At 40.9% G+C, this 24,938-nt stretch overlaps 1 protein-coding gene across 3 annotated transcripts in view; it reads right to left on the reverse strand.

Moving 5' to 3' along the window:
- The window catches only part of Gramd1c (GRAM domain containing 1C), an 84,959-nt gene that overhangs the window by 2,664 nt on the left and 57,357 nt on the right, over positions 1-24,938 (reverse strand). For all 3 annotated transcript variants that reach the window (XM_038345920.2, XM_038345921.2, XM_038345922.2), the window contains 9 exons: positions 22,827-22,989; positions 14,684-14,821; positions 8,659-8,777; positions 7,441-7,583; positions 6,392-6,495; positions 4,885-5,061; positions 3,682-3,739; positions 855-965; positions 479-584 (listed from right to left, as the gene is read on the reverse strand). In XM_038345920.2, coding sequence (XP_038201848.1) covers positions 479-584; positions 855-965; positions 3,682-3,739; positions 4,885-5,061; positions 6,392-6,495; positions 7,441-7,583; positions 8,659-8,777; positions 14,684-14,821; positions 22,827-22,989 — 1,119 coding nt within the window. The remainder of the gene's footprint in view (positions 1-478; positions 585-854; positions 966-3,681; positions 3,740-4,884; positions 5,062-6,391; positions 6,496-7,440; positions 7,584-8,658; positions 8,778-14,683; positions 14,822-22,826; positions 22,990-24,938) is intronic.

Below are 24,938 nucleotides of genomic sequence, written 5' to 3' on the forward strand. Positions count from 1 at the left end.
ACCCTGTCTCTGAACTCCGGGATCACTATCCTACCTCAGATTTCTATCCTACTTTTAAAAACAGATTTGAAAACCTATTGGACAATTGACTTCTCTGATAAAATTGAAAGCAACATGAGACCAAGAAACATATCTTATTCCTTACTGTATTCGCCCATGTGGTCATTCAACAAACCCGGCATATGTTTCATGCTGGACACAATGCTAAGTGTGGAGTGCACAATGCTGAGTCAAAATGTTCCTAGACCTAGCCACGAAGAGCACAGGGGTTCCAGCATAGCACGATTTATAGATGGGGTTATTGGAGAAAGAGGGAAGATTTCTCATTTTTACAAGGCACGGTCATCCAGAGAGGAAAGCATGAGAAGAAGTGAGAATGATGAGGGGAGAGTTACTAAGCAACCGTGCGAAGGTCCATCTAAAGACAGCCCAGCTGAGGACCTGCCCATTCACACCCCTGAGGAACAGACTGGCCTACCTGTTCCAACATCACTATGGAATCTTGGAGCACTCCTTTTAAACGGTGAGCCTGATCTTTGTTCTTTTGAATATTTTCTGTTCTTGAGAACCTATCAGAGACTAAACTGGAAGAGAAAAAAATTCTAAAAATCATGAAAATAGCTGCTGACTTTATTTATAGAAATTATTGTGTCCCATGGATTGCAAACAAAGCACATCAAACCCTGCCACCACCACAAAAAATAAAAGTAACTTTTATTTTACTGCAAAAAAAAGTAAAACAAAACTAAGCATGTATGACTATAAGATAGAGCAGACCAGAATTTCTAAAATTAAATTTCCGGTGACAAAGAAACAGGTGGCGACAACAGGCAGGGCTGGGGTGGGGAACGTACTTTAAAGATCTCTCCTCGTGGAGGTGAAGCCGGTAGAAGGACTGAGCGGCGTGTTCTATCTTTGACAACTTCAGAAACAGCGTCACATTCAGCAGAACTAGCAACAGCAAACTGTGCAGAACAAATGACAGCTCGTTAACCCGCACTGAGCGGCACTGCAGGCTGCAGGGGTGGCCGGGCACCCAGGTGGTAGAGGCAGGAGGTTCTACTGTGATTCAGGACCACAAGACAACCTGGGCTACAAAGCCAGACCCCGCCTTCTACTCCACCTCCCCAAATGAAGAAAACAAACAATGTGTATGCCAATATACATGACCTAGGCGACTTTCTAGTTATTTAAATAAACTGTCCCCATTTCGTTATATAAAATAATTATCTTCAAGTATTACATGGATATCAAAGAGAGTGATGGGAAATGACTGGAGTGATGAGAACAGCCCTTCAGGAATCCCAGCTCACAGGTCGCCTCTGACCCCCGATCTCTCTTCTCTGCTGGAACCCAGCCAGTGCTGCGCAGCTATGGGTTTAGAATCTACCAGGTAAGCTTTTAGGGTCTATTTTTGGGTTATGTTGGCTTAAGCAATTACACACCCATAATACTGCATTTTAGAAGTGAAATGAAGATCAATATGCTGCTGATTTTAGGGACATCACAATGTTATCTTTTATTCCCAGTAGAAGCAAAAATGTGCATATATATGTATATATACATATATGTGTATGTGCTGAATATATATGTATATTCAGCAAGTATATATGTGTATATATATATGTATATCCAGTAAGACTTACTTCTTGTTAATCTTGAATAAAGAAAGTACCAGATAAATCCTAATATATATTAATAATGATAAATATAAAATTTCATATGCAAATGTAATATTTTGTTTTTAACAGAAGACTTTCAAATTAATACAGACCTCATTACACGTGTATATAAACTGCCAAGTAGTATCATATGTCCTTACTTATTTTGTTTTGTTAAAAGATTTACATGCCTCAAATTGGACATATAGGGTCTGAGGGTATAGCTCAGTGGTAGAGTCCTTATGTAGCACGAACAGAACCCTGGGTTTTATTTCAGGGAGCACAGAAAATTAAAAAGTATATAGATACATATGATGAGTGAAAACCTAAAAGTAACAGGAGAATCAAATCTGTGAAATTATCATGGCAATGAAGTGATGGATGTGGACACACATACATACATATTTCCAGATTTGAATATAAATACATTTTTCTACAAAGTAATATAATAGTATGTGTCATTCAAAAATAAACTGATTTAATTAGAATCTGAAAACCTTTCCTAAAACTCAAAAGGAAATCGGAGAGCAGGGGTGTATGCAGGCTATCCCAGCACAAAGGAGGCTGAGGCAGGACGATCACGAGATAGTTCAAGGGTAGCCTAGACTTCATAGTAACAAAAAACACACTAATGAGGATAACAAAGTATTTCCTGCTTGCTCTGAGATCTGTAGTAAGGAAAATAGCTAAGAGCCTCATTCCAAAAGTTATTACCCAGTCTGTCAGTGAGTCAGAACCATTTACACCATCAGGGGTTCCCCCAAGGTCCCCACGCAGCCATGTTCAGTTAGAGATCTTAGGTGTGACTTCATGGGTAGGCTCCTATAGTGTACTCCAAAGTCCAGACTAATTGCCTAATATTTTTCATGCTGTGATGCTGAGATCATTTATATCTAGGGTGTGTGCTTTAAGATTCATCATCAGCTGCTCGTCCAGGGGTTTGGTGTCTAGCACCCACATGGCTGCTCACAATTCTCTGTAACTCCAGGCCCAGGGGATCCAGCACCCTCTTCTGGCCTCCTTAGTCACCAGGCATGCACGTGATGCACAGAAGGACACACAGGCAAACACCCATACACATAAACATAAATTTAAAAAAAATGTTAAATGTTTTTAAAAAAAACTCCTGATCACTATTCAAAGTCTACTAAATTGACCTTTGAAATTAGGGCTGAAAATCTGCATTTTAGCCCACTCCTAACTAATTCCTATTCACATAAACATGGGAACCACTGACCTATTTAAGCAAAGTAGAGGATTTTATGGGAATATGACCAACATGTATTTCCTTTAAATTCATGGAACTTCCCATAAAAACCCACAGAGTTCATAGAAATGAGTCAAATTGTTTTTTTTAAAATGCTTAGTGTATATTTTATAGTCCCTTAAATTTTACAATTCTGAAAAATGATACATCAAAAACTATCACACCAAAACCTGTAAGACTGTTTTTATGAGTCAGCAACAGTCAATAGTGACCATTTCTACCCAGTAAAACACAAATGCAGGAGCTGTCGAGATGACACAGTGCCTAAGGACACTGACTGCTCTGTGGAGCACCAGGCTTTGGTTCCCAGCACCCACAGAACAGCTCACAACCGTCTGTAGCTCCAGTTCCAAGGGATCCATGCCCTCTTCTGTCCTCCAAAGGCACTGCACACAGAGACACAGAGGGAAAACACTAATAGACATGAAATAAGAATAAATCCGAGAGAGAGAGAGAGAGAGAGAGAGAGAGAGAGAGAGAGAGAGAGAGAGAGAGAGAAACAAATGTCTTCCAATTCTTTCAGGAACTGTTTAAAAACAAAAGATATAAACCAAGTAATGGGCTGGAGCGATGGCTCAGAGGTAAGAGCACTGGCTGCTCATCCAGAGGTCAATTCCCAGCAACCACATGGTGGCTCACAACCATCTGTAATGAGATCTGGTGCCCTCTTCTGGCCTGCAGACATGCATGCAGGCAGAACACTGTATATATAATAAAAAAAATTAAAACTAAGTAAGTGCAATGCATACTCACAAAACGCTCATCACCACAATCAGAGCGGTGTCACAGCTGTCCACGGTCTTTCTCTTCCCTGTAGGTGAAAGTGACAGTGAGGACCGTGACCACTGCTGAGAGTTAACAATCATCCCAAATTAACCGGAAAAAATATGTCATTTGTAAAGACAAAATGATTTAGGGTGAAGTCTCTGCACTTTTTTATTTTTTAAGACTCGTGATACCCTAGGTAAAATGTGAAACAAACCTAAAAGGAGATAAGCCATGGCAGTTCTTCAAATTTGAGACATGTTACAAATTAATTTACTATGAAATTAAATAATACATAGCACATGATGTAATGCTAAGAACATTGAGCTTATCTAATATATAACGTTATTCTCCTTAAAAAAATGACCAATCACTGTGACCCAAAAATTTATGTTTCAAAATTAAAAAGCTATTGATCTTAATCAGTGGTTAGACATAGTTACACAAAGTTAAAAGTCTAATGGGGACATGGTAATATAAGGGGACAAGAGGGGTTGACAGCGTTAGAGCTGCAGAAGGAATGTCAGTATAGGAAAGAGTCTGTGAAACCAAAAGTCACGTTCCACCTCTGCAGTTTGCCTAGGCTAGCCCCGACAGCACACTCAGAGCTAAACATCAGGTATCTATACATGTCAAGCAGGAAATAAGTAAGCTGCCCAGAGCTTGGATTTAGTGACTCATTGGTGACAGTAGCCAGCTGGACAGCACAGACAGCTGGAGGGACAGCTCTAAGCAGCCCCAACCAACTGCTGTTATGAAGGGATTTGGTACGGTGCCATCAGACTTGAGATTTTATTTAAATATCCTTTTTTTTTTCCTTTTTGAGGCAGCATTTCAGTATGTAATTCTGGCTGCCCTGGAACTCACGAGGTAGACCAGCTGGCCTCACACTCACCGAGCTCTGCCTGCCTCCATCTGAGTGCTGGAACTAAAGGCGTGTACCAGTACAGTCAGCCTGAAACTTTTAAATGCTCTGTGAACCAAACAAAATACTCTACTGGCCACATGCCTGCCATGTCCCAACTCTTCCTTTAGGCTTCTATGTAGCCGTCATTAAGAAACTCAGAGCATATTAAATATTATCCAAAAGGAGAGGAAGGTAGACTTCATTAAATGACATTCTTCATGAACAAGAGGCACCTCGTGCATCCTAAGGCTAAAATCGTTTGTCTGTTTAACAGAAACAGATACCTGTAACATCCCCTTTGGCCTCGAAGCCCACATCTATAGAAGAGCGCTGGGCAGGCAGCTTAGGAACTGTTTCTGCCGTTCGATTCAAGGTCCGCCTTCTCCGCCGTAGGCTACTGAGTTTTCCAGGGTCTTCAATGGATTGACTTAACACAGACTCTTCCATTAATAAATCTGATTCTAAGGTAAAAATTTTAAAACAATAGGATAAGGAGGAAGCCTTCTCAGCTATAAGACCTAGGCCGTGTGTGTGTCCACGCATGTGTGCATGCACAGGTTTGCTTGTTTGAGCCTTGATAATCGTTTCTAATCATTTGTTAGGTTTTACAGACTAGATTCAAACTTTATTCTTAATTAAAAGCTTTGGAGACTACAATGACCCTATAATGAGGCTTCATTATTCTAGGAAGAATGTTTATCAATAAATGATGGGATCATCAGTGGAAATTCGCTACGTACTATATTAAATATTAACATAAGGGCTTCAGTTATGGAAACAACAGCTCCACATACTTCCATGAGGTCATTAGAAAGCGTTCCAAAATAGAGCCCAGTGTTTCCTAACCCTAAAGCGAAGAGAAACATGTAGACCTTCTAAGGTTTGCAAAGGAACATTCTGGCAAGGGGAATCTTCAAACAACCTAAAAATCCCATATTTTTTGTCATTTATTTCAACCCTTTCCTTTCTCAGTTTTTCATCCAAATCTCATTATCCAATAGCCAAGCTCATGTTTAAGCTTCATTATTTCTGTTGCTGATGAGAAGTTTAATAATGAAACAGTCAAAGGGAGAAGAGCTGGAGGACAAATGACCAACAAAATAAACCATGCAGCCTAAGTTGCTCAAGCTGATTGGCCTCAGCTTTTCCTTCAGTAAAATTATGTTCACATTTGTGCGGTGTTCCCCCATGGATTTATTAAGAATATCCCAGCACAACAGCCACATCGCTTCTCATGGTCATCTACCAGTACCCCCTCCACTAAATCCATATAAATAGTGCCATTGCCAAGTGGGCCTACATAAGCCTAGGAAAGCTGCGGTCAAGAAGGCAGCTGTGGGCCCAGGGCTCTGCAGACGTGAGAGAGGGTGAGTGACTCCATAACCAATTTTGTAATCCCAAACTGTGGTCAGCCTCCCGCCTCCTTGCAAAGACAAGCAGTGTGTGATCTCGGACAAGTCACTTAACCATACTTTGATTTCCTCTGTTGTCAAATGGGAAACATCAATCACAGCTACACTTCCCAGGGCTGTTGTGAGTATGAAATGTTCACACTATGATATACATTTTAATTCTGTGATGGACATGACATAAGCATTAAATAAGCATCCTTAGCAACAATAACTGAGATTTTAAAACCCCACAATTGACAGAGCAGGCGAGGAGCAGAAGGCACTTCCGTGAGCATCACTCCAGCCTCGTCACCTGGCCTCTACATGTCCTAAGGAAGGACAACACATTTGCTAGTAAATGCAACCTGGATGCAAAGAGATGCAGCAAAACTTTACAGACCAAGCTGTTTGAAGTAGCTCTCCAGTGAACTCCAGGAATTCTTCTCAATTAAAGACTTGATAATGCCCCATGGTTGTTTCCTGTACCTCACGTCTGTGGAAACTCTAATAGGATGAGAAGAGACAGACCAGGTGAGTTCAGGGGAGTATGGCCATAGACTACTTTAGCTATCCTACTGCAACAAAACGTAAGGTTACATTCTGTGGAAAGCCAAAAGAATGAAATGTCATTACTATTATAAAACAAAAATTTGTTCTTCTTTTAAAACCATTGTGAGCTGCTACTAACCTCATCAAATTATAATATTCTACCCTCACAGAAATAGCAATGAAGGCTTCAATAAATACTAGGAAATTAAGTTGGCAGTAATAGCATATGCCTTTAATCCCAGCACTTGAGAGGCAGAGGCAGGTGGATCTCTATGAGTTTGAGACCAGCTAGGTCTACAGAGCAAGTTCTAGGACAGCCAGGGCTACACAGAGAAACCCTGCCTTGAAACACAAAAAGGAAGGAAGGAGAGAGGGAGAGAGAGAGAGAGAGAAAGAGAGGGAGAGAGAGGAGAAGGGGGAGGGAGAGAGAATTAAATAAATTTCTAAATGCCTGGGGAGGGGGCATCAGATCACACATTAGTCAGATCTCTAGTGATCACACATTAGTCGGAAGTAGTTCTATTCCTTAACTGCGAGCAAAGCCTATGATGGCCAAGGCCTGTGAAGGCTGCGGCATTCTTTACTGTCCACTGCAGCTGAGTCTCTTACTGCTCACCACGCTTCCTGTGGAACTCCTGGCCCCTGCGACCCTTAGACTCGGTCATGTAACTTGTTTCTTCTTGTGGCAACTGAAGAACTCTTGTTCTAGACTGTGTAGCCCCAGAATCTCAAAGCCTTTATCAGTTTCAGTCTTAGTGAGGACGTCTACACTTCTGATCACTGATGGACATGTAAATTAGGTAAGAAGCAAAGTTTTGTTGTGCTTGACTAAGAATTCAAGGCTAATGTTAATGCAGCATACTGTGGACTACTTTAAAACATATACTTGCGATTACTCACCTTAGCCTGCATCTCTGCTTTGCAGATCGGACGATACAGTATCTATTCAGGGTATAGAAGTAGTCGTGGTAGGGAACATCATGTGTCAGGACTTCTGAATCTACTAAATAAAATTGTGCTTCCCGGCTTTCCTTATACAGTGTCTGCCGAAATAAGATGCAAATGCATATTTTCAATATTTTTTATATTCTCAGCTATTTAGAACAAATATACTGAAGTTCCTTCTCACAAATACGAAAGACATCAAAAATCTTAATGACAAGCTAGGACTGAAGGAGAAATAAGTTGCAGAGTCTTTCTGTGTTCATTGGCTATAATGAATTTTAAGTTAAAAATTAAATTGACAATTCAAAATCAATTGAATAATGCAAGAGCCACAACTCCCACATTCACTGAAGTTTAACAGAACCAAATGTCAACAAAGGGGGACAAAGCAAAGAAATGGAGCAACTAGACCAAACATCACTTTCCCTGAACTGGACATGGGGAGCAGCTGTCAGGCGAACCTTTCTCATCTTAACCGCTCTACCACCTATCTTGAAGGAGGAAGGACTGACTGCTAAACCTATGGAAGATTCTCCTATGCCAAACAACTGATCTTTTCATATCTGTGACAATCTTTTAAAATGGCACGAAGAATAGGAAGTCACATTCTCTTTGCCCCATGGAGAAAGCTGCAGCCGCGCCCCGCCTTCAGGAGTTCATACACTTCATATCACAAGCCTGCTGCTCAGATTGGCCAAACACGCTCTGCTCTGGGCCAGTACCGTACTAGTCCTGGAGAAGACTACCGGCTTGTACTTAGTTTTTAAAACCCCTATGTTTTCCCGTGTGTCACTGCAGCTACCTAGCTCTTTGGCTTCCTCCCTGACATGATCCTATAAATTAGATTTTAGACGTGTTTGTTTTAAAATCTTCTATTATGGTAAAGTGGTGGTGGCACATGCCTTTAATCCCAGCCCTTGGGAGGTGGAAGCAGGTGGATCTCTGTGAGTTCATGGCGAGCCTGGCCTACATAGCAAGCTCTAGGCAGGTGATCTATTTGACCAGCGGTGGGAGGGTGTGCTTTCTAGGCTTTGAAGCCCTTTCTAACCTGTGATGGTTCATCATTCCTTGCCAGGTGTTGGGTCAAAGTGTCTCATAAACTATTGCCTGTGACAGGCAACATCCCTCCTGCTGCAGGCATAGCCCCTCCAGAACCCTGAGAGAGTTGCTTACCTGCTTCTCTGTGGCAGCAGTGCATTTCCCCGTAAGTGGATTACTGAGGACTATAGTGTAGGTCAAGGTTCTCAGCTGATCGCCTCCAGACTCAACTGTCCAGGGTGTAGATACCACATCTAATCAGAGCAAATGAGAGACTTTAAGTTGAACCCAGGGTGCAGTTGGAGAATTATATAAACGTTTGCAAGCAGAATCTGTCCAAGTTTTACAACCACATTAGAAAAGGAAGCATCACACACCTAAGAGTCATTCAGGACATGCTATAAATATAACAGGTTTAGGTGCTGTGGGACAATGGTCTTGTACTTTGTAAAGATTTGTCAGTTGTGCTATTTTAATAAAACGCTGATTGGCCAGTAGCCAGGCAGGAAGTATAGATGGGGCAACCAGGGCAGGAGAATTCTGGGAAGAGGAAAGGCTCAATCTGCATTTGTTACCCAGACATGGAGGAAGCAAGATGAGAAGGCCTTACTGATAAAAGGTACCAAGCCACATGGCTAACACAGACAAGAAGTAAGAATTAGTTAATAAAAAGCCTGAGCTAATAGGCTCAGTTTTAATTAATGTAGACCTCTGTGTGTTTCTTTGGGACTGAATGGCTTGGGACTGGGCAGGACATTTAGGCATTCATTCAAAAACATATGTACACTAAAGCAAAGAAAGCCAGCCTACAATTCACAATCCCAGAGAACCTAGACAACAATGAGGACCCTAAGAGAGAAATACATGGATCTAATCTACATGGGAAGTAGAAAAAGACAACATCTCCTGAGTAAATTGGGAGCATGGGGACTATGGGAGACTGTTGAAAGGAAAGGGAGAGGAAGGGAGGGGAACAGAGACAAATGTATAGCTAAATAAAATCAATAATAAAAAAAGAAGGCATTTCTTCTTTAAAAATGTACACTTAATTTCAAAGAACTTTTTCAGATTATCTGGTCATATATCAGCCTATTCCAAGGAAACAAATAATCTACTGCTAATCAGAAATAGGGTCGGCAGTGATCATTGAATCCTGGTATTGAAAGTCCATACTATTGAAATAAAGCAACCATCAAGATCTGTTTTCCCATGCATGTTACACTTGGATCTTTAGCATGCTACCAACAATGCCTACTGAATCATTATTTGCCAGAATATCCTCTGATTAGCATCATATTGGAAGAGATAGTCCTCAATGCTGAAGTAAAGTTCTTTATCAGATAAAACATCAAGAATGAAATTTTGGGCTGGAGAGATGGCTTAGAGGTTAAGAGCACTGACAGTTCTTCCAGAGGTCCTGAGCTCAATTCCCAACAACCACATGGTGGCTCACAACCACCTATGATGAGATCTGTTGCCCCCTTCTGGTGTGCAGTCAAACATGCAGACAGAACACTGTATACATAATAAATAAATGAATAAATAAGCCTTGAAAAAAAGGGAATGAAATTATAAGAGCAATAGACAAAAGAATACATTGTGTCATTTTTATGGAGCTAATGTAAAAATTAAAAAGACAGAAATTGCTGAATACTTTAAGAATCATTTGTTTTTGATAAACACAATTTAAATTGGTGAAATTTCACACCCATTAGGGTGGCTATCATGTAATACTAGAAGTAAGGAGTGTTGATGACTCTGTGGCATAGCAGTAGGACTGTAAAATGGTACAGTTATAGAATACAACACTGCTGAGCCTCAAAAAAAAATAAAGTTACCCGTGGATGTAACAATCTGCCTCTAGACAACTAATATACAAAGAGCAGAATTCAAAGTGAGGACTTAAGTAGGTATTTCCATATTAATGGCGACAGCAGTGTTTCTTTCAGAGTAGCTAACAGTTATAAACACAAAGTGTCACTAATGGATGAATGAACACACAGAATATGGTATTATATATGCATATATATATATATATATGGAACATAATTCTGCCTTTAAAAGAGGTGGGATTCTGCTACATGTCCCCTCATGAATGGTTAGATTTGAAGACATTATGTTATGTGTAAAACTTCTCAGTAAAAGGCAAATGTTAGAAACTTTCATTTATATGAAGTAGCCTGAGTAGTTAAATTCACAAATATAAAAGATGGAACAGGGGTTCCTCAGGAACTGGGGAAGGACAAACCGAGAGTTGTTGCTTATAGGTTCAGAGTTTCTATTTAGAATGACGGCAAAAGTCTAGAGCTGAATTGGTGATGGTCACACAATGAATGTACGGAACGCCTCTGAACTGTATGCTGAGAAACAGCAAGCTTCATATCATGTGCATTTCCCCACAACTTTAAAGTCTGAACCCAGGTAAGGTAAATATGGATGTTATTATACTAGTCATGCAGCTTCTCTGAAGATTTACATTTATCTAAATGAAAAATATTTTAAATTGACTTTTTAATTAGAATGATGCTATGCAACTGTAAATAGAAATTAAAGAGACTGCCAATTTAAAAGTTTCTTATTAAAATAAATTGGATCTATGGGGCTGGTGAAATGGCTCAGGAGATATTATTTTTTCACCATGATAAAATACCATGACCCAAAGCCCCCAATAACATACTTCCTCCAGCAAGAAGACTACACCCCCTAAAATTCTACAGCCTCTGCAAACAGCGCCACCAACTGGAGACCTGGTATTCAACTGCCAGTGGGGGACATTTCTCATTCAAACCATTATAACAGGTAAAGGTACTTGGCATCAACCCTGCTAACCCAAGTTTGATTTTCTGAACCCCCGTGGTGGAAAGAGAAAACTCTCTCCTACAAGTTGTCCTCTGACACACACACACACACATACACACACACGCACTAGCACACATACACACACACACACACATATGCATGCATATTGTGAAAAACTAGAAGAAAAAGAAAGAAAGACAACTTTAATTGCCAGGTAGCAGATTCTAAGAATAACTATGGATTTTAGTGACAAGAAAATTATTCTTTGGAGAAAAGCCTCTTGACTCATTCCAGGACTACCCTGTAGAGTGCCTATAACTGCCAGTCTTTGAGGAAGCCGGAAACCTTTGATTCCAAAGCTATTCATGACACCAGAGAGTGGGCATAGTCATCCATGATGAAGCCAGATAGACACTAGACAACAAATGCAGTTGGGCTTCAAGAAGCAAACTCTGCTCCATACCAACTTTACTGACCAGCGGTGCTTCCTGGACATAAAAAGAGGGCAGCATCCCAGCAACAGCCATTGCTTAGCAACTATGGGATGAACCATTCCTGACTCTTCGCAAGTATCAAGTCCTCCAAATGGAAGTGAATAGTAAAATACAAAATGGATTCAAAAGAGATACAGTTGATGGAGGAGGGTCTTCTATCAATCTGTTGATTTCACTGGTTAATTAATAAAGAAAACTGCTTGGCCTGATAGGTCAGAACATAGGTGGGTGGAGTAGACAGAACAGAATGCTGGGAAGAAGGGAAGTGAGTCAGATGCAATGAAGCTACTACCCAAGATGGACGTAGGCTAGAATCTTCCCGGTAAGCCACCCCTCGTGGTGCTACACACATTACTAAATATGGGTTAATCAAAATGTGAGAGTTAGCCAGTAAGAGGCTGAAGCTAATGGGCCAGGTCGTGTTTAAATGAATACAGTTTCCGTGTAATTATTTCAGGTGTAAAGCTAGCCGGCTGGTGGGATGCAGCCCTGCCGCTCCATCTACATACTGTTAAGTTAAATATGAGCCACTGGGCAGAGGATAACTTACACCTCCAAGACATTGCATGTTTTTAATGGAAAATAGAATATATATTCTCAAAGTCATGAAATGCAGGATATAATCACAAAGTTCCATATCAACAGAATCCCTTTGCTACTCTACTGTGGAGAAGAGCATTCATTTTTGGTCCTGGATTCTCTATCATTGATCTTACCTATGAATATGTACTTGTGCTTTTGTAAAAGATTCAAATAACCTAATGGTTAACAAAAATCCTTAGGTTATAGAATTGATTCACTGACCATGTCAAATGGCTTACCTTGTACAAACGTCTACTGCTATGGTGTTCTAATTTTATGTGGTTGACTTGTAGCATTAAAAAAATATTTGGAACAATTGATATAAATTCATTTTTAAACTTACCATAAACTTATTTGACCTATTTAATGAAGTAGAACTTTTATCACACGAGCAGTGAAATTCTCCTGAGAGTGTTATCAGCTCTATAAAACTATATATTTTCATTATATCATAGGTGCTGTGATCAAAGGGACACAGCTCCATCATTTTCACATAGGAAACACACAGAGACACTATTACTCCAACTAATATGTGAAACTTCTTGTCTGCATGCGAAAGCAGCCTCCCAGGCTTTACCCATCTACCCCTCATCACAGGAACCATGAGCACACTGACTTCCATGTCTCGGTCAAGAAATTACACATCATGCATGCTTTGCATCTAGTTTCTTTTGCTTGACACTGTATCTGTGAGGCTCACTCACAGTTGTAGGTGGGAGTTCTGTGGGAACCCAAAAATGTGAGCCTATTCTACCTTGTCTGAAGGTCAAAAAGTCTGAGCTTATTATAGTTCTTTCAAAGTTGTTGACAAGTGTGGCTACAAAACAAGATATCCTGACCTAGGGTGTGGTTACTCAGTGTTCTGGACATTAAGATGGCCCACAGAGGTAGATCTGCTCCACCCTGACCAAAGGTCAGAGAATTCAAGCGTGCTTCTGCTCCTTCTTTTGAAATGGAGGTTTGACCTTGGGAGTGGCTGCCTGCAGGATACTTGATCTAGGGTGTCTTCACTGCCCTAAACACCTAATGCTTTGCTCAGGAATTAATGATCTGATGTCTCAAATGTGTCTCAAAGCAAGTAACTACTTTGGTTGTCCTTTGTGCCATGTTAAAGCAGTCTTTTACCTTCTTACCTCCCCTTTCTGTGTTGGGGAATAAAAGTGTATGGTAAATAAATGCAGGCAAATTTCAGCATTCAGGATCCACTGAGTTGGCCTCCTGGTACTATCTCAGTGTTTCTTTCTTATCTCGATTCCTCCCTACCTAACATTTCTAATCCTCATACCCCTACCCTGGAACATACAAATCCTGAGGCTAGGATTGCGGCAGAAGTCACCCCAAAAAGGTGTTTCACGACAGAGTTACTGTTGCTTGCAATGGTATATGGAATTCTTTAGTGGAAACTTTAATATAATTTTGTGACTCTATTACTGATGGGTGTTTGAGATCATAAATGATGTTGCCATAATCCCAGTAATTGTCAGAATACACACACCCAATTCTGGTGAAGGTATTCTTCAGATGGAAGGACAGAGTGCAGTAATTAAGAGCTGTAATAGACATTACAGGCCATTTGACCAAGTGATTGCTTCAGTGTATACTCCACAGGCATCCAGTTGTCACAGAATGGAACCCTTTCCAATAAGGTCCGATTCCACTGAATGGGTACATTGATGAATAACTGCAATTTTTAAAGGGTATAAATATAACCTTAAGTAGCACTTACCTAATTAAACAATTATATTGTTTGCATGAATTTAACTAAACATTTAAATCATAGTTTTAAAATCAACACCTGCCGGGCGGTGGTGGCGCACGCCTTTAATCCTAGCACTCAGGAGGCAGAGGCAGGCGGATCTCTGTGAGTTCGAGACCAGCCTGGTCTACAAGAGCTAGTTCCAGGACAGGCTCCAAAACCACAGAGAAACCCTGTCTCGAAAAATCAAAAAAAAAAAAAAATAAAATCAACACCTTAGGGGTTGAAGAGATGGCAGTTAAGAACAGTTAAGAGCACTGACTGCTCTACCAGAAGACCTGGGTTCAATTCCCAGAACCCTCATGACAGCTTACAACTGTCTGTAACTTCAGTTCCTAGGTACCGACACCCTCACACAGATATACATGTAGGCAAAATACCAATGCATATAAAATAAAAATAAACTATTTTAAAAATAAATAAAATCAACACCTTAAAATCAAAGTGTATCTAATGTTTCCCCAAATCAGTTCCAACCCTCTAAGGATGATCCTCCAAACTCATTGTCAGGTGAGAACAGAAGACCGACCTATTATATTTCTGGAATTAGTGAATCTCTGCATAAAGTGTGAGCTCATGAAGAGCAGTTCAAACATTCTCTCGGCACTCATGTGAAAAACGCGGTCGATATAGAGTCTTCCTTGAAGATCTTTCTCAGGAATATTTTCTAGAAAAACAAAACAAACCAGAGGAGAAGAAATTAAGGAAAGACAATTTCAATATTTGAGGGAGAACTGTTTTATTTTGGTATTGATACAAAAAATTTTTAGATATGATTATTCTGCTTCAGAATAATAAAAATACTACAAATTGGAAGTATATATATATATATATATATCATAAGCATATGTACTTGACTAAATAAGACCACCATCTCCAATAATTAAAATACAAAATACAAAATACTTAACTAGAATAATATTGAACTCCTTCTATAAGATACCATGCATATGAATGCTTAATATGTGATAAAAGAAATAGTAATTATCAAAGCCATTTCAAGTCATACCACCAAATATATTCGGTAAATAGTAAGTAGCCAGTGATTCTATTTGCTGCGTGCACTAACACATTGGTCCAATGATCTCACTTGGTTTACTGCTGGCTGCCCCAGACAGGTATCACTATATTCATAGTGTATTCTGTGGAGGCTTGAAAATGTGAGACTATTTCCATGTTGAGCAAAAGTCAGGGAGTTGGAACTTACCTCTAGTTCCTTCAAGGTTATTGTGCTTCCACCTCAAAGGTCCCACCTAGTAGTTGAACAGGAGTTCTGCTCTCTCAAGGTTATTGTCAACAGGAAGAGATATTTTTGTCGAGGTTGATCCCCGACAGTATTCTCATTGCTCTACATTACAATGGGAATAACAATTCCTCCTAAAAAAGTATTCACCAAAGCTGAACTTGATAGTTAAGTATCTGCTGAAAATTACTACAGCAAATGAAGCAATGCCTGTTCACCTCTTCTGATGTTCCTATAGCCGACTCTCACTCTATGACTATATGACTATAGTCAGTGTTCCCGTGGTCATCTCTATGTCATTGTTCCCGTGGTCATCTCTATGTCAGTGTTCCCGTGGTCACCTCTATGTCAGTTTTCCCGTGGTCACCTCTATGTCAGTGTTCCCGTGGTCACCTCTATGTCAGTGTTCCCGTGGTCACCTCTATGTCAGTGTTCCCGTGGTCACCTCTATGTCAGTGTTCCCGTGGTCATCTCTATGTCAGTGTTCCCGTGGTCACCTCTATGTCAGTGTTCCCGGGGTCACCTCTATATCAGTGTTCCCGTGGTCATCTCTATGTCAGTGTTCCCGTGGTCATCTCTATGTCAGTGTTTCCGTGGTCATCTCTATGTCAGTGTTCCCGTGGTCATCTCTATGTCAGTGTTCCGTGGTCATCTCTCTGTCAGTGTTCCTGTGGTCATCTCTATGTCAGTATTCACATATGTGATCATATCTATGTCAATGTTCCCATGTTCATGTCCATGTCAGACACTGTGCCAACCACCTTCCAGCATGGATGCTCCTCAGCCTTATGCAGTCCTCTGGAAGACCTCTTCCTCTATGGAGGAGGAAGGTGTGGTGGAGAGACAGCTGTCAAGATGGCAAGGTCAGGAATGACTGCTCTGAAATTTGAATCCACTCCAGCACACAAAAAAGTGCCCTGTGTTTTATATAGCCAGAGAGAGTCTAACTGAAAAAATTATTTTAAAAGAATGGGGAAAAAATGGAAAGGAAAAGAGCAGGAATCGAAGCCTGGTACACAATGAAAATAGTGGAAACACACACAAAATTTTACTGATCATTATCTCTGAGGACAGTGACTGGTCATTATCTCAAGCCTTACCCTCCGCCAATACACAATCTAAAACCATGGCAAGAGCTCCAAACATCAGAAATCAAGCTCCAAGGGTTATCTGTGTGAAGAATCTGTCAATATTAACCTACAGGAACCAGTGTGGTTCAACAAAAGGCATGGTGCACAAACCAGAAAAACATCTAAGCCTGCCCCTACCACTATTGTTTGCGCCCTCACTATTGATTTGTGTGTAAAGAATTTACAAACGCCATGTAGATACCAATTTACCCTCCTCTCGTAAAAACACTATTTATTGGCAGAACAATTCACTGAAATTTCAAAGAGCTCCTTGGGTGTAGAAATTATCCCTGAAGTTAGGCAATTTGCTAAAGTTCCAGAAGATAGCCTCCCTGCTAGGCTCTTGAGCTTTCGCTGACACAGAAGTATTATGTGTCCATGATGAAAATAACTCGAATATTCACAATGGAAGCAAACAAAAATTCAATGGGATTTCTTCAGAAGAGTCCTTCTAGACAAGGATCCAGCCCAAAATGCTACATTGCACTTAGTTATTTTAGCCAGCTCTAATCTCAGCCTCTAATCAAGCCTTTTCAGGATTAGGCTTCTTTGCTACGTCCTTGAACCCTGGAAGAGCACTAGCCAGGTTACTTCACATAATGACCTTCAGTCTGGGCTTGCTGGTGTCCTCCCTGGAAACACTAGAGTAGTGGGCTTTGGAAGCATACTGAAAGTGTGAATGTTCTTGGCTCCTGTGAATAACGCAGTTATAACAAGGGATGCTAGAAGCAGCTCTGGCTTTTATCTGAGGGGCACATACCCTGGAAAAGACTAATTCTATGTGCCTAAGCCTTCTAGATCGCCCACATCCCCATTAAAATCTGCTGGGTTGTTTCCTTGTTTGCTTGATGATAGCCATCCTAACTGGGGTGAGACAGAATCTCAATGTACTTATTTTAGGTTGCTTGGCTTTGAGGTGGGGGTGGTGTTTGTCTGGTTTTTGTTTGTTTGTTTGTTTGAGGCAGAGTTTCATATAGCACAAGCTGGCTTCAAACTTACTGTGGTTGAGGATGACCTTGAACTTCTGACCTTTTGGCATCTGACTCCCTATTTGTGGGACTGCAGGCCTGTGTCACTGTGCAATGCTGGGACCAAATCCAGGGCTTCGGGGATGTGATAGGCAAGCCCTCTGGCAAAAGAGATCCACTCTCTAACCCATCAATGCAGCCTTCCCCAAGAGGCATTGAAGATTTTCACATGTATTTATTGGCCATTTGTACTTTTTTATTTGAAAGGTTGTTTTTGGTTCATTTGTTCATTTATTAACTGAATCACTTGCTCTCTGGCTATTTAGTTTTTCAACATTTTCTGGATGTTAATCACTGTTGGATATGGAAAAGACTTCTCCCTACTCTGTATGAATGTCTTATCACTCTATCGATTTTCTTTTGCTGTACAAAGTTTTTAAAGTTGAATGCACAGCTAATATTTTCTTTACACCTAGAAATAGTCATTTCTCTTAAGGGGCCCAATTTTATAACTTTGAAAAGTGAGTCTCTTATTCAGATTGAAAACAGAAAGATTACACTTATGCACACTCTTCTATACAGTATTTTCATGTTTCTCCTAAACAACATTAGGTTTTAGGATCTGAATTATGACTGATAAAAGTACAATGTACTATAGCAGTATCAGAAATTAATAATATATTCTGCATGGAAATTTGCTCAAGGAAATAAGTACATAAAATAGTTTCTGCTTTGGGTTACTCATTTACGAGATTCCTTTTTTTTTTTTTGAGACAGGGTTTCTCTGTACCTTTGGAACCTGTCCTGGAACTTGCTCTTGTAGACCAGGCTGGCCTCAAACTCAATAGATCCACCTCTCTCTGCCTCCCAAGGGCTGGGATTAAAGGTGTGCACCACCACTGCCCGGCTCATTTATGAGATTCTTGACATTTCAATTCCCTCCAAAAGAACAATACCAATAATACTGCTGTAGCACAGTAAGTTGACAGGTGGTGTTCTTTAAATGAAGAAAAGACACTGCTTAACTCAGGAGCAGGGACTGGAGAGGTGGTTGCTCTTTCAGAGGATCTAAGTTTTGATCCTAGTACCCACATTGGGCAACTCACAACCAGCTCCAGGAGATCCAAGGACCCCCTACCTCTGTGGACACCAGCAGTTGCACACAAAGATAAACACAAATACACATTTTTTTTTTACAATATCAGTTTGAAGGTAGCAGTAGAAATGATTTGGAATGAGGCAGATAAATACTGGGGAAATATGGTGACCCGAAACTCACAACACACACTGCCGGCTGTTTTGAGAATGTATAGCCAGGTCCTACTAGGTAAGGTTTGAGCTGGAGAGGGCAGACAGATTCTGTCCATGAGACAATACCGTGATGCTCTGTTTTAATTGGTTTGTCTGGAATGGATGATTCTAGAGAGAATGTCTATGCCAAAATAATCTTGCGTTCTTTCCCCTAAATCACAGCATAAATGTGATACGAAAGGCGGGGCTGGATTTTCTCATTTTTCTGTCTGCCCAAAAACAGACCGAAGTGCTCCTTTTAGCCAGCGTGGTGGTGCAAGCATAATCCCAGCACTCAGGATGGGGCAGGAGGGTCCTGGAAGCCCCAGACTAGCCTGGGCTCTATGACCAGTTTTAGGACAGCCGTGTCAGCCGTTTTAGGACACAAGAAGGCCATGTCAACAAATGACAACAAACCTAACTGACGTTTGTTTAAAGAGAGTTCCACCCAGGCAGCCTCCATCAATGCCCCAACCTCCTGGGTTGGTCTCCTTCAACTTCCCCACTTCTCCCTAGTTCACCTCCTGCCAATGCCTCATTATTTTACAACCTCGAGAAAAGAGACATAGAGCTATCATAAGGCTCACTTGAAAGATCTGATGAGCCTGAGATCTGAAACCCATCTAGGGAAAATAGTGGGATCCCCCAAATTAGTATCTAATGATAATCTAGTAGGCAAAACTCACCCCCACACCTTAAGGACACTTTAGGGGAAACACCATGGAAACGCTCGCTGCCAAACCAAGCACTTTCGAAAGAGTCAACAAAAGCAGCACAGAGTGGCCAGGGCCCATGTGCAGTAACCACACACTATTACCTTTCTGTTATTCCTAGATGGATGCGCAGCTTTCGAGTTTTAATGTTGTTTTTCTAGAAACTCAATAGCAAAGCGATGTTTTAAGGACAATTCTTAAGAGCAGATTTAATGACAGAGAAAATGATTCCTTGCTTTGGTGTCACTGACCTGTTTGGCCACTGGGTGCCAGACTAGATCTTCCTAGAGGCCCAAGTTCAGTCAGGCAGCGCATGACTAATTCGTGCCCACACATTCTAAAGCGCAGTAGCACGAGGTCTAGTAAGGCCATGCTACTCATCATTCCTGTCATGCCTACTGTACTGATGACAAAGATCTTCATATTTTCAAGAAAGACTTCTCATAAAAACTACTGGATAATATGACACACCACAGGTTATGAGCATGTAGAGTAGGGAGCGTGGTTTGCCGGTAAGTTTGCCATAAAACATCTTTTTTTTTTTTTTTGGTTTTTCAAGACAGGGCTTCTCTGCAGCTTTAGAGCCTGTCCTGGAGCTAGCTCTTGTAGACCAGGCTGGTCTCGAACTCACAGAGATCCGCCTGCCTCTGCCTCCCGCGTACTGGGATTAAAGGCGTGCGCCACCACCGCCCGGCCATAAAACATCTTTTTATTGTTGTTATTTTATTCTCAACTATTCCCTGCCTCCTTCTTCCTCCTGCCCCACCTCCTGAGCATACTCTGTGGAAAGAGCAAGAAGGTAGCTATCCACAGCCAGTTAGAGTGGCCTCACCAGAATGCAACTCTGCTGGGCCTGACCTGTGACTTTTGCCCTAAGAACTGTAAGGAATTACATTGTTCTCTGAGCCACAGGAACTGAAGTATCTGTCATGGCAGCCTATGCTGCCTAATATAATGTGTAAGCATGGAAGGGGCATACCAGGCAGACTCAGCACACGTCTGTCCTATCTTACGAAGCCTAGGTACCCTTTGCAGCTTCTGCTGCTCCATGGCTCATCTCCCCTCATCCTCCTTTCCAGCTCGTTCAGCAGCCTTGTTACCTCTGGCACACGTAAGTGGATTATCCTCTAACTTGGCCACCATCAGTGTTAATGGTCTCTCTGACTTGTTCTTTGTGTCTTTTCCCAATTTTATTACTGTAAGAATATCAGGAAGGATGCTATTTCTTGAGCTCATGCAACAATTTAAAGAATACAATAAAAATACAGCCAGAGTACAACACACTTGCTACCCAGAAGGCCTTTCTTTCAGTAAAGATTCTGGTTACTGAACATCATAAGAGTCTAGCTAAATCTACTGGTCTTCTAACACCAAATGGCTTATTTTTCACATTTCATTTCTTTATTGTGGGAGGGCACATGGGCCATTGCACACCTTAGGGTCAAAGGACAACCTGCAGGAGTCCTGTTTTCTCTTTGCATTGTGTGGATTCCAAGGATTGAACTCAGCTTATTTGGTTTAGTGACAAGTTCCTTTGCCCACAGAGCCACATCACTGGCTCCATTAGGTTATTTTTAAAAACCATGTAGTATATTATTAGCAGTTTACTTTGTTAAAAAATATCTACTACAGAATGTTCTTTAAAAGTGATTTGAACCTTGTGGTGTTGACCCAAGCCTTTAATCCCAGTACTTGGGAGGCAGAGGCAAGTGTATCTCTGTGAGTTCAAGGTCAGCCTGGCATAGAGAACTAGTTCCAGGACAGCCAGGGTTACACAGAGAACCCTTTCTTAAAAAATAAAACAAAACAAAATTAAGAATTCAATGGAGATTTATTCTACAGAGATAGTTCAGAAGCAATTATGAGGATGTGATCATGTGTCTGCCTCCAAAGTTATTTTAAAATATTTCTCAAAAATAATCTAAAATTTAACAATAGTCAAAAGCATGCAATTTCACCGATACAAATTGAAATAATGATCATCTAAGTAATCTTTTAAATAAAAATAATTGCTTCTAGACATTTTATTTCCTACTGGAAGTCACGCAGTAATTTAATATTCATCTCAGAATATGTACCTGCCACCATGACTACTTGCTTTTATATACACATGTGTGTATGTCTGTGTATGTGTATGTGTGTGTAGAAGTATAAAGTCAGGGTTGCAGAGCCTTTGTTAAGATGTACATTTGTTTGAAGCAGAGTGTCACTATGTGGCTGGAACTCATTACGTAGACCAATCTAGCTACAAACACACTCTCCTGCCTCCACTTCCCAAGTTCTGGGATTCAGTTGTGTACCACCGCATCCAGCAGGTATTCTTTTACAAAGAAGAAAGAGAAAGAAGAATTTGGGAAATCCTGGATGCAGTGCTCGCGACTTTAAGCCCAGCAGTAGCAGAGGCAGGAGGATCTCTGACTTTAGCAGCATTAAGGAATAAGTTATAGGCCCGCCACCCAAGACTACACAGCGAGAACCTTCTCCAATAACAATTATAATAGTAATAAATTTGGAAGTACTTTAGTTAAGTGAAAAGAACACAGGACTCAAAGGTCTTGTCCTCAGTCCAACCTCTGTGCAGTTAACTAGCTATATGTGTTTTAACCAAAACTCTCGATTCCTTCTTTCTCTGTGGGTAAGCAGAGGTAGATTAAACACACTGACAATGGGAACATCTCACCCCAGTCAGTCTGCAGGAGTGGCATAGAGACTTTCTGTTAACAGATTTGCTTTTCACTGTTGATACTGCATAAAAGTTTATTGTGTGTGTGTTCATGTATGTTTGTGTGTGTTCACATGTGTGTAAGTATCTGTGAGGTCCAGAGGACAACTTTCTGTGTGGTTCCTCAGGAGATATCCACCTTTATTTTTTGAGACAAGGTCTCATCTCTCACTGGGACCCGGAGCTTGCTGATTAGGCTAGGTTTTCTGGCGGTGAGACCAAAGATCTGCCTGTCTCCACCTCTTTATTGTTGGGAGTACAGACCCTCACCACCGTGGTCACCAAAGCTGGGTCTGTCTTGTGGACACTGGGGGTTGAAGGCAACATTGCTTGCACTGAGATATCTCATTGTTCTCCGACTCGCTAGTCACGAGAGCGTGGAATTATAATTCAACCTAGTGGAGACTTTCAAATTCCAGGCTTTGAGAGAAATGAAGATGGGCCAGACTGGCAAGTGGTTCTCCTGTGTTCTCTACACACTCATTCCTTTCCTGGGTCTCTTTAATGCGAGGCTGCCACAATCAAATTCCCACTCTGCACACACCTAACACAAGGGTAAACATTAGAAGACATGCCTGGAATTTTGTTGAGATTTGAATTCTTTACCTTCATCAACAGAATCTGAAGTGCTGCTTTTGTCCAGAGAAAGGTACTCATTTTTATTCAAGTCCAGAGATTTGGAGGGCGCTCTACTTAACCTCTTTCCCGAAGCTAGGGAAGGGCTTTTTTTCAAATGTTTCTCACTCTGGGGCTCTTCTTTTCCTAATCCCTAAAAGACAAACAATTTGGTTAAAAAAAAAATAAAAAACTTATTTGAAGATTAGGTCTTACAGTAAGAACTTTAGTATTAAATACTAAAAGTAAAGGCTTGAAATGCTGCTTTTTGAAAAATATTTACAGCACTTTGTTGAGACTGACTGCTACCCTTGACATGTTAGTAATAAATGTCTTCCTCAAGTGTTCTCATGCAGTAATGAATGACAGATTTATGAAGAATAACATATAGAAGGAATTCAGAAAAAGTTGGCAGCATTTGAGTGGCTGAAGCAGAGGGAAAGGGAACAAAAATAAGGAACAATCAGGTCTTTTGGGTGGTGGTGGCGCACGCCTTTAATCCCAGCACTTGGGAGGCAGAGGCAGGCGGATCTCTGTGAGTTCGAGGCCAGCCTGGTCTACAGAGCTAGTTCCAGGACAGGCTCTAAAGCTGCAGAGAAACCCTGTCTCGAAAAACCAAAAGAAAAAAGAAAAGATAAAGAAGTCACCTAGGAGTGTGGTGGGGGAGGAACGAGTGACTTCATAACAAACTGGTCCTACTATTGAGAGACTAAGAGATAAGAAATTAAAATATATACCAAAATATGAAACATATACTTTCTGGGCATGTTTAATAAGGACAAGTCATTTTGATAGTAATTAAATGATAAACATTCAATATAAATGCTAGTATTGTGTTATCACTCAAATAGAACTAACTATAATTAGTAAAATAAGAATATGTATTAACTATACAGAAAAATTTCTTTTTGGACTGTGTGTATACAGACGAAAGAGCACACAAAACATATGTCCAGCCCTTTTCCTTTCTGCACTAGGAGATGCTTACTTTAACAGACTCAGCTCCAGGGAGGATACGGGTTTTCATTGGCCATCCGGGAAGCTACATGGCAACTGGGACCCAGGACACAACTCACTAACGAGTTAGACTACCCTACCAAGAGAACTGGCTCTTCAAGCAGAGAGTACAGCTAAAATCAAGAGGGGACTGTTTGGGAGTTCCACAGGAGAAAGCCATCTGGCTACTCAGCAGAGCCAGGGCCGCTCAAACGGTGAGCGAAGCTCCACACACGTATTTCTCCTCTGTTAGCTAAGTTATAGTTCCTCCTATAGGACCATAGATACCTGCATGAAATGTAAGAAATGTTGGCATTTGCATTGTTTTTATCTTTCCAGATAGTTTCTTGTATTTTATAAGGAATGTTAATTTTATAATGAGCATGTTTCCACTTGGAAAACAGCTGTTTCTGACTTTTGTTATTTTCAATGTATGAAAGTAAAAACAGCAGACAAAGTGAAATGCAGACATTTGCTGACTTCTGAGACCTGAGAATCTCACCATCATGCACCTTGGAAAAAAGACCCGGCTTCCAGGGCTTGAAAACCTCTGTCCTGAACATCAACAAGAGTCTATTGCACTCCTACGTTCTGTTCGCTATGAAGAGAACAGGCAGCTTCTTTTAGGGACAGAACTGGAGGCAAGAACTGGCAGGCTAAGTATTCTAAGAGGAGCCACAGAAGACAGGGGACGCAGGAAGGACTGAAAGACAGGCTAGAGTCCTGAGAACCCTCTCCTCAAAGCTGGCCTTTGACAAATGGCTAAGGGGACTGCAGGAAGCCCCCAGCTTGTTACCTCCCCTGACTGAGTGTTTCACATGCAAAGATAACGCCCAGAATGGCATCCCTCTTGCATGAGCAGATCTCTGAATGTCTGTCTGTTCCTGGAAAAGTTTTATAAAAGTAGGCTGATGTAGATGTATGATGCAGGATGGTCTTCTAAAACAAGCATAGAACTCAGGGGCTTTCCATGTGAATAAATTCTATGTCAGTGTTTTCCCAACAATTTCCCAGAGGAGATGCTAGGTGCACCCTAAGGGGTCTGAGAAAAAAAAAAAAAGAACCATTGCTAACCACATTCAGGCTTACTTAATGAATGCTAGGAAT

Source organism: Arvicola amphibius, chromosome 10 (assembly GCF_903992535.2).
Source record: "Arvicola amphibius chromosome 10, mArvAmp1.2, whole genome shotgun sequence".
NCBI classification, from domain to species: Eukaryota; Metazoa; Chordata; class Mammalia; order Rodentia; family Cricetidae; genus Arvicola; species Arvicola amphibius.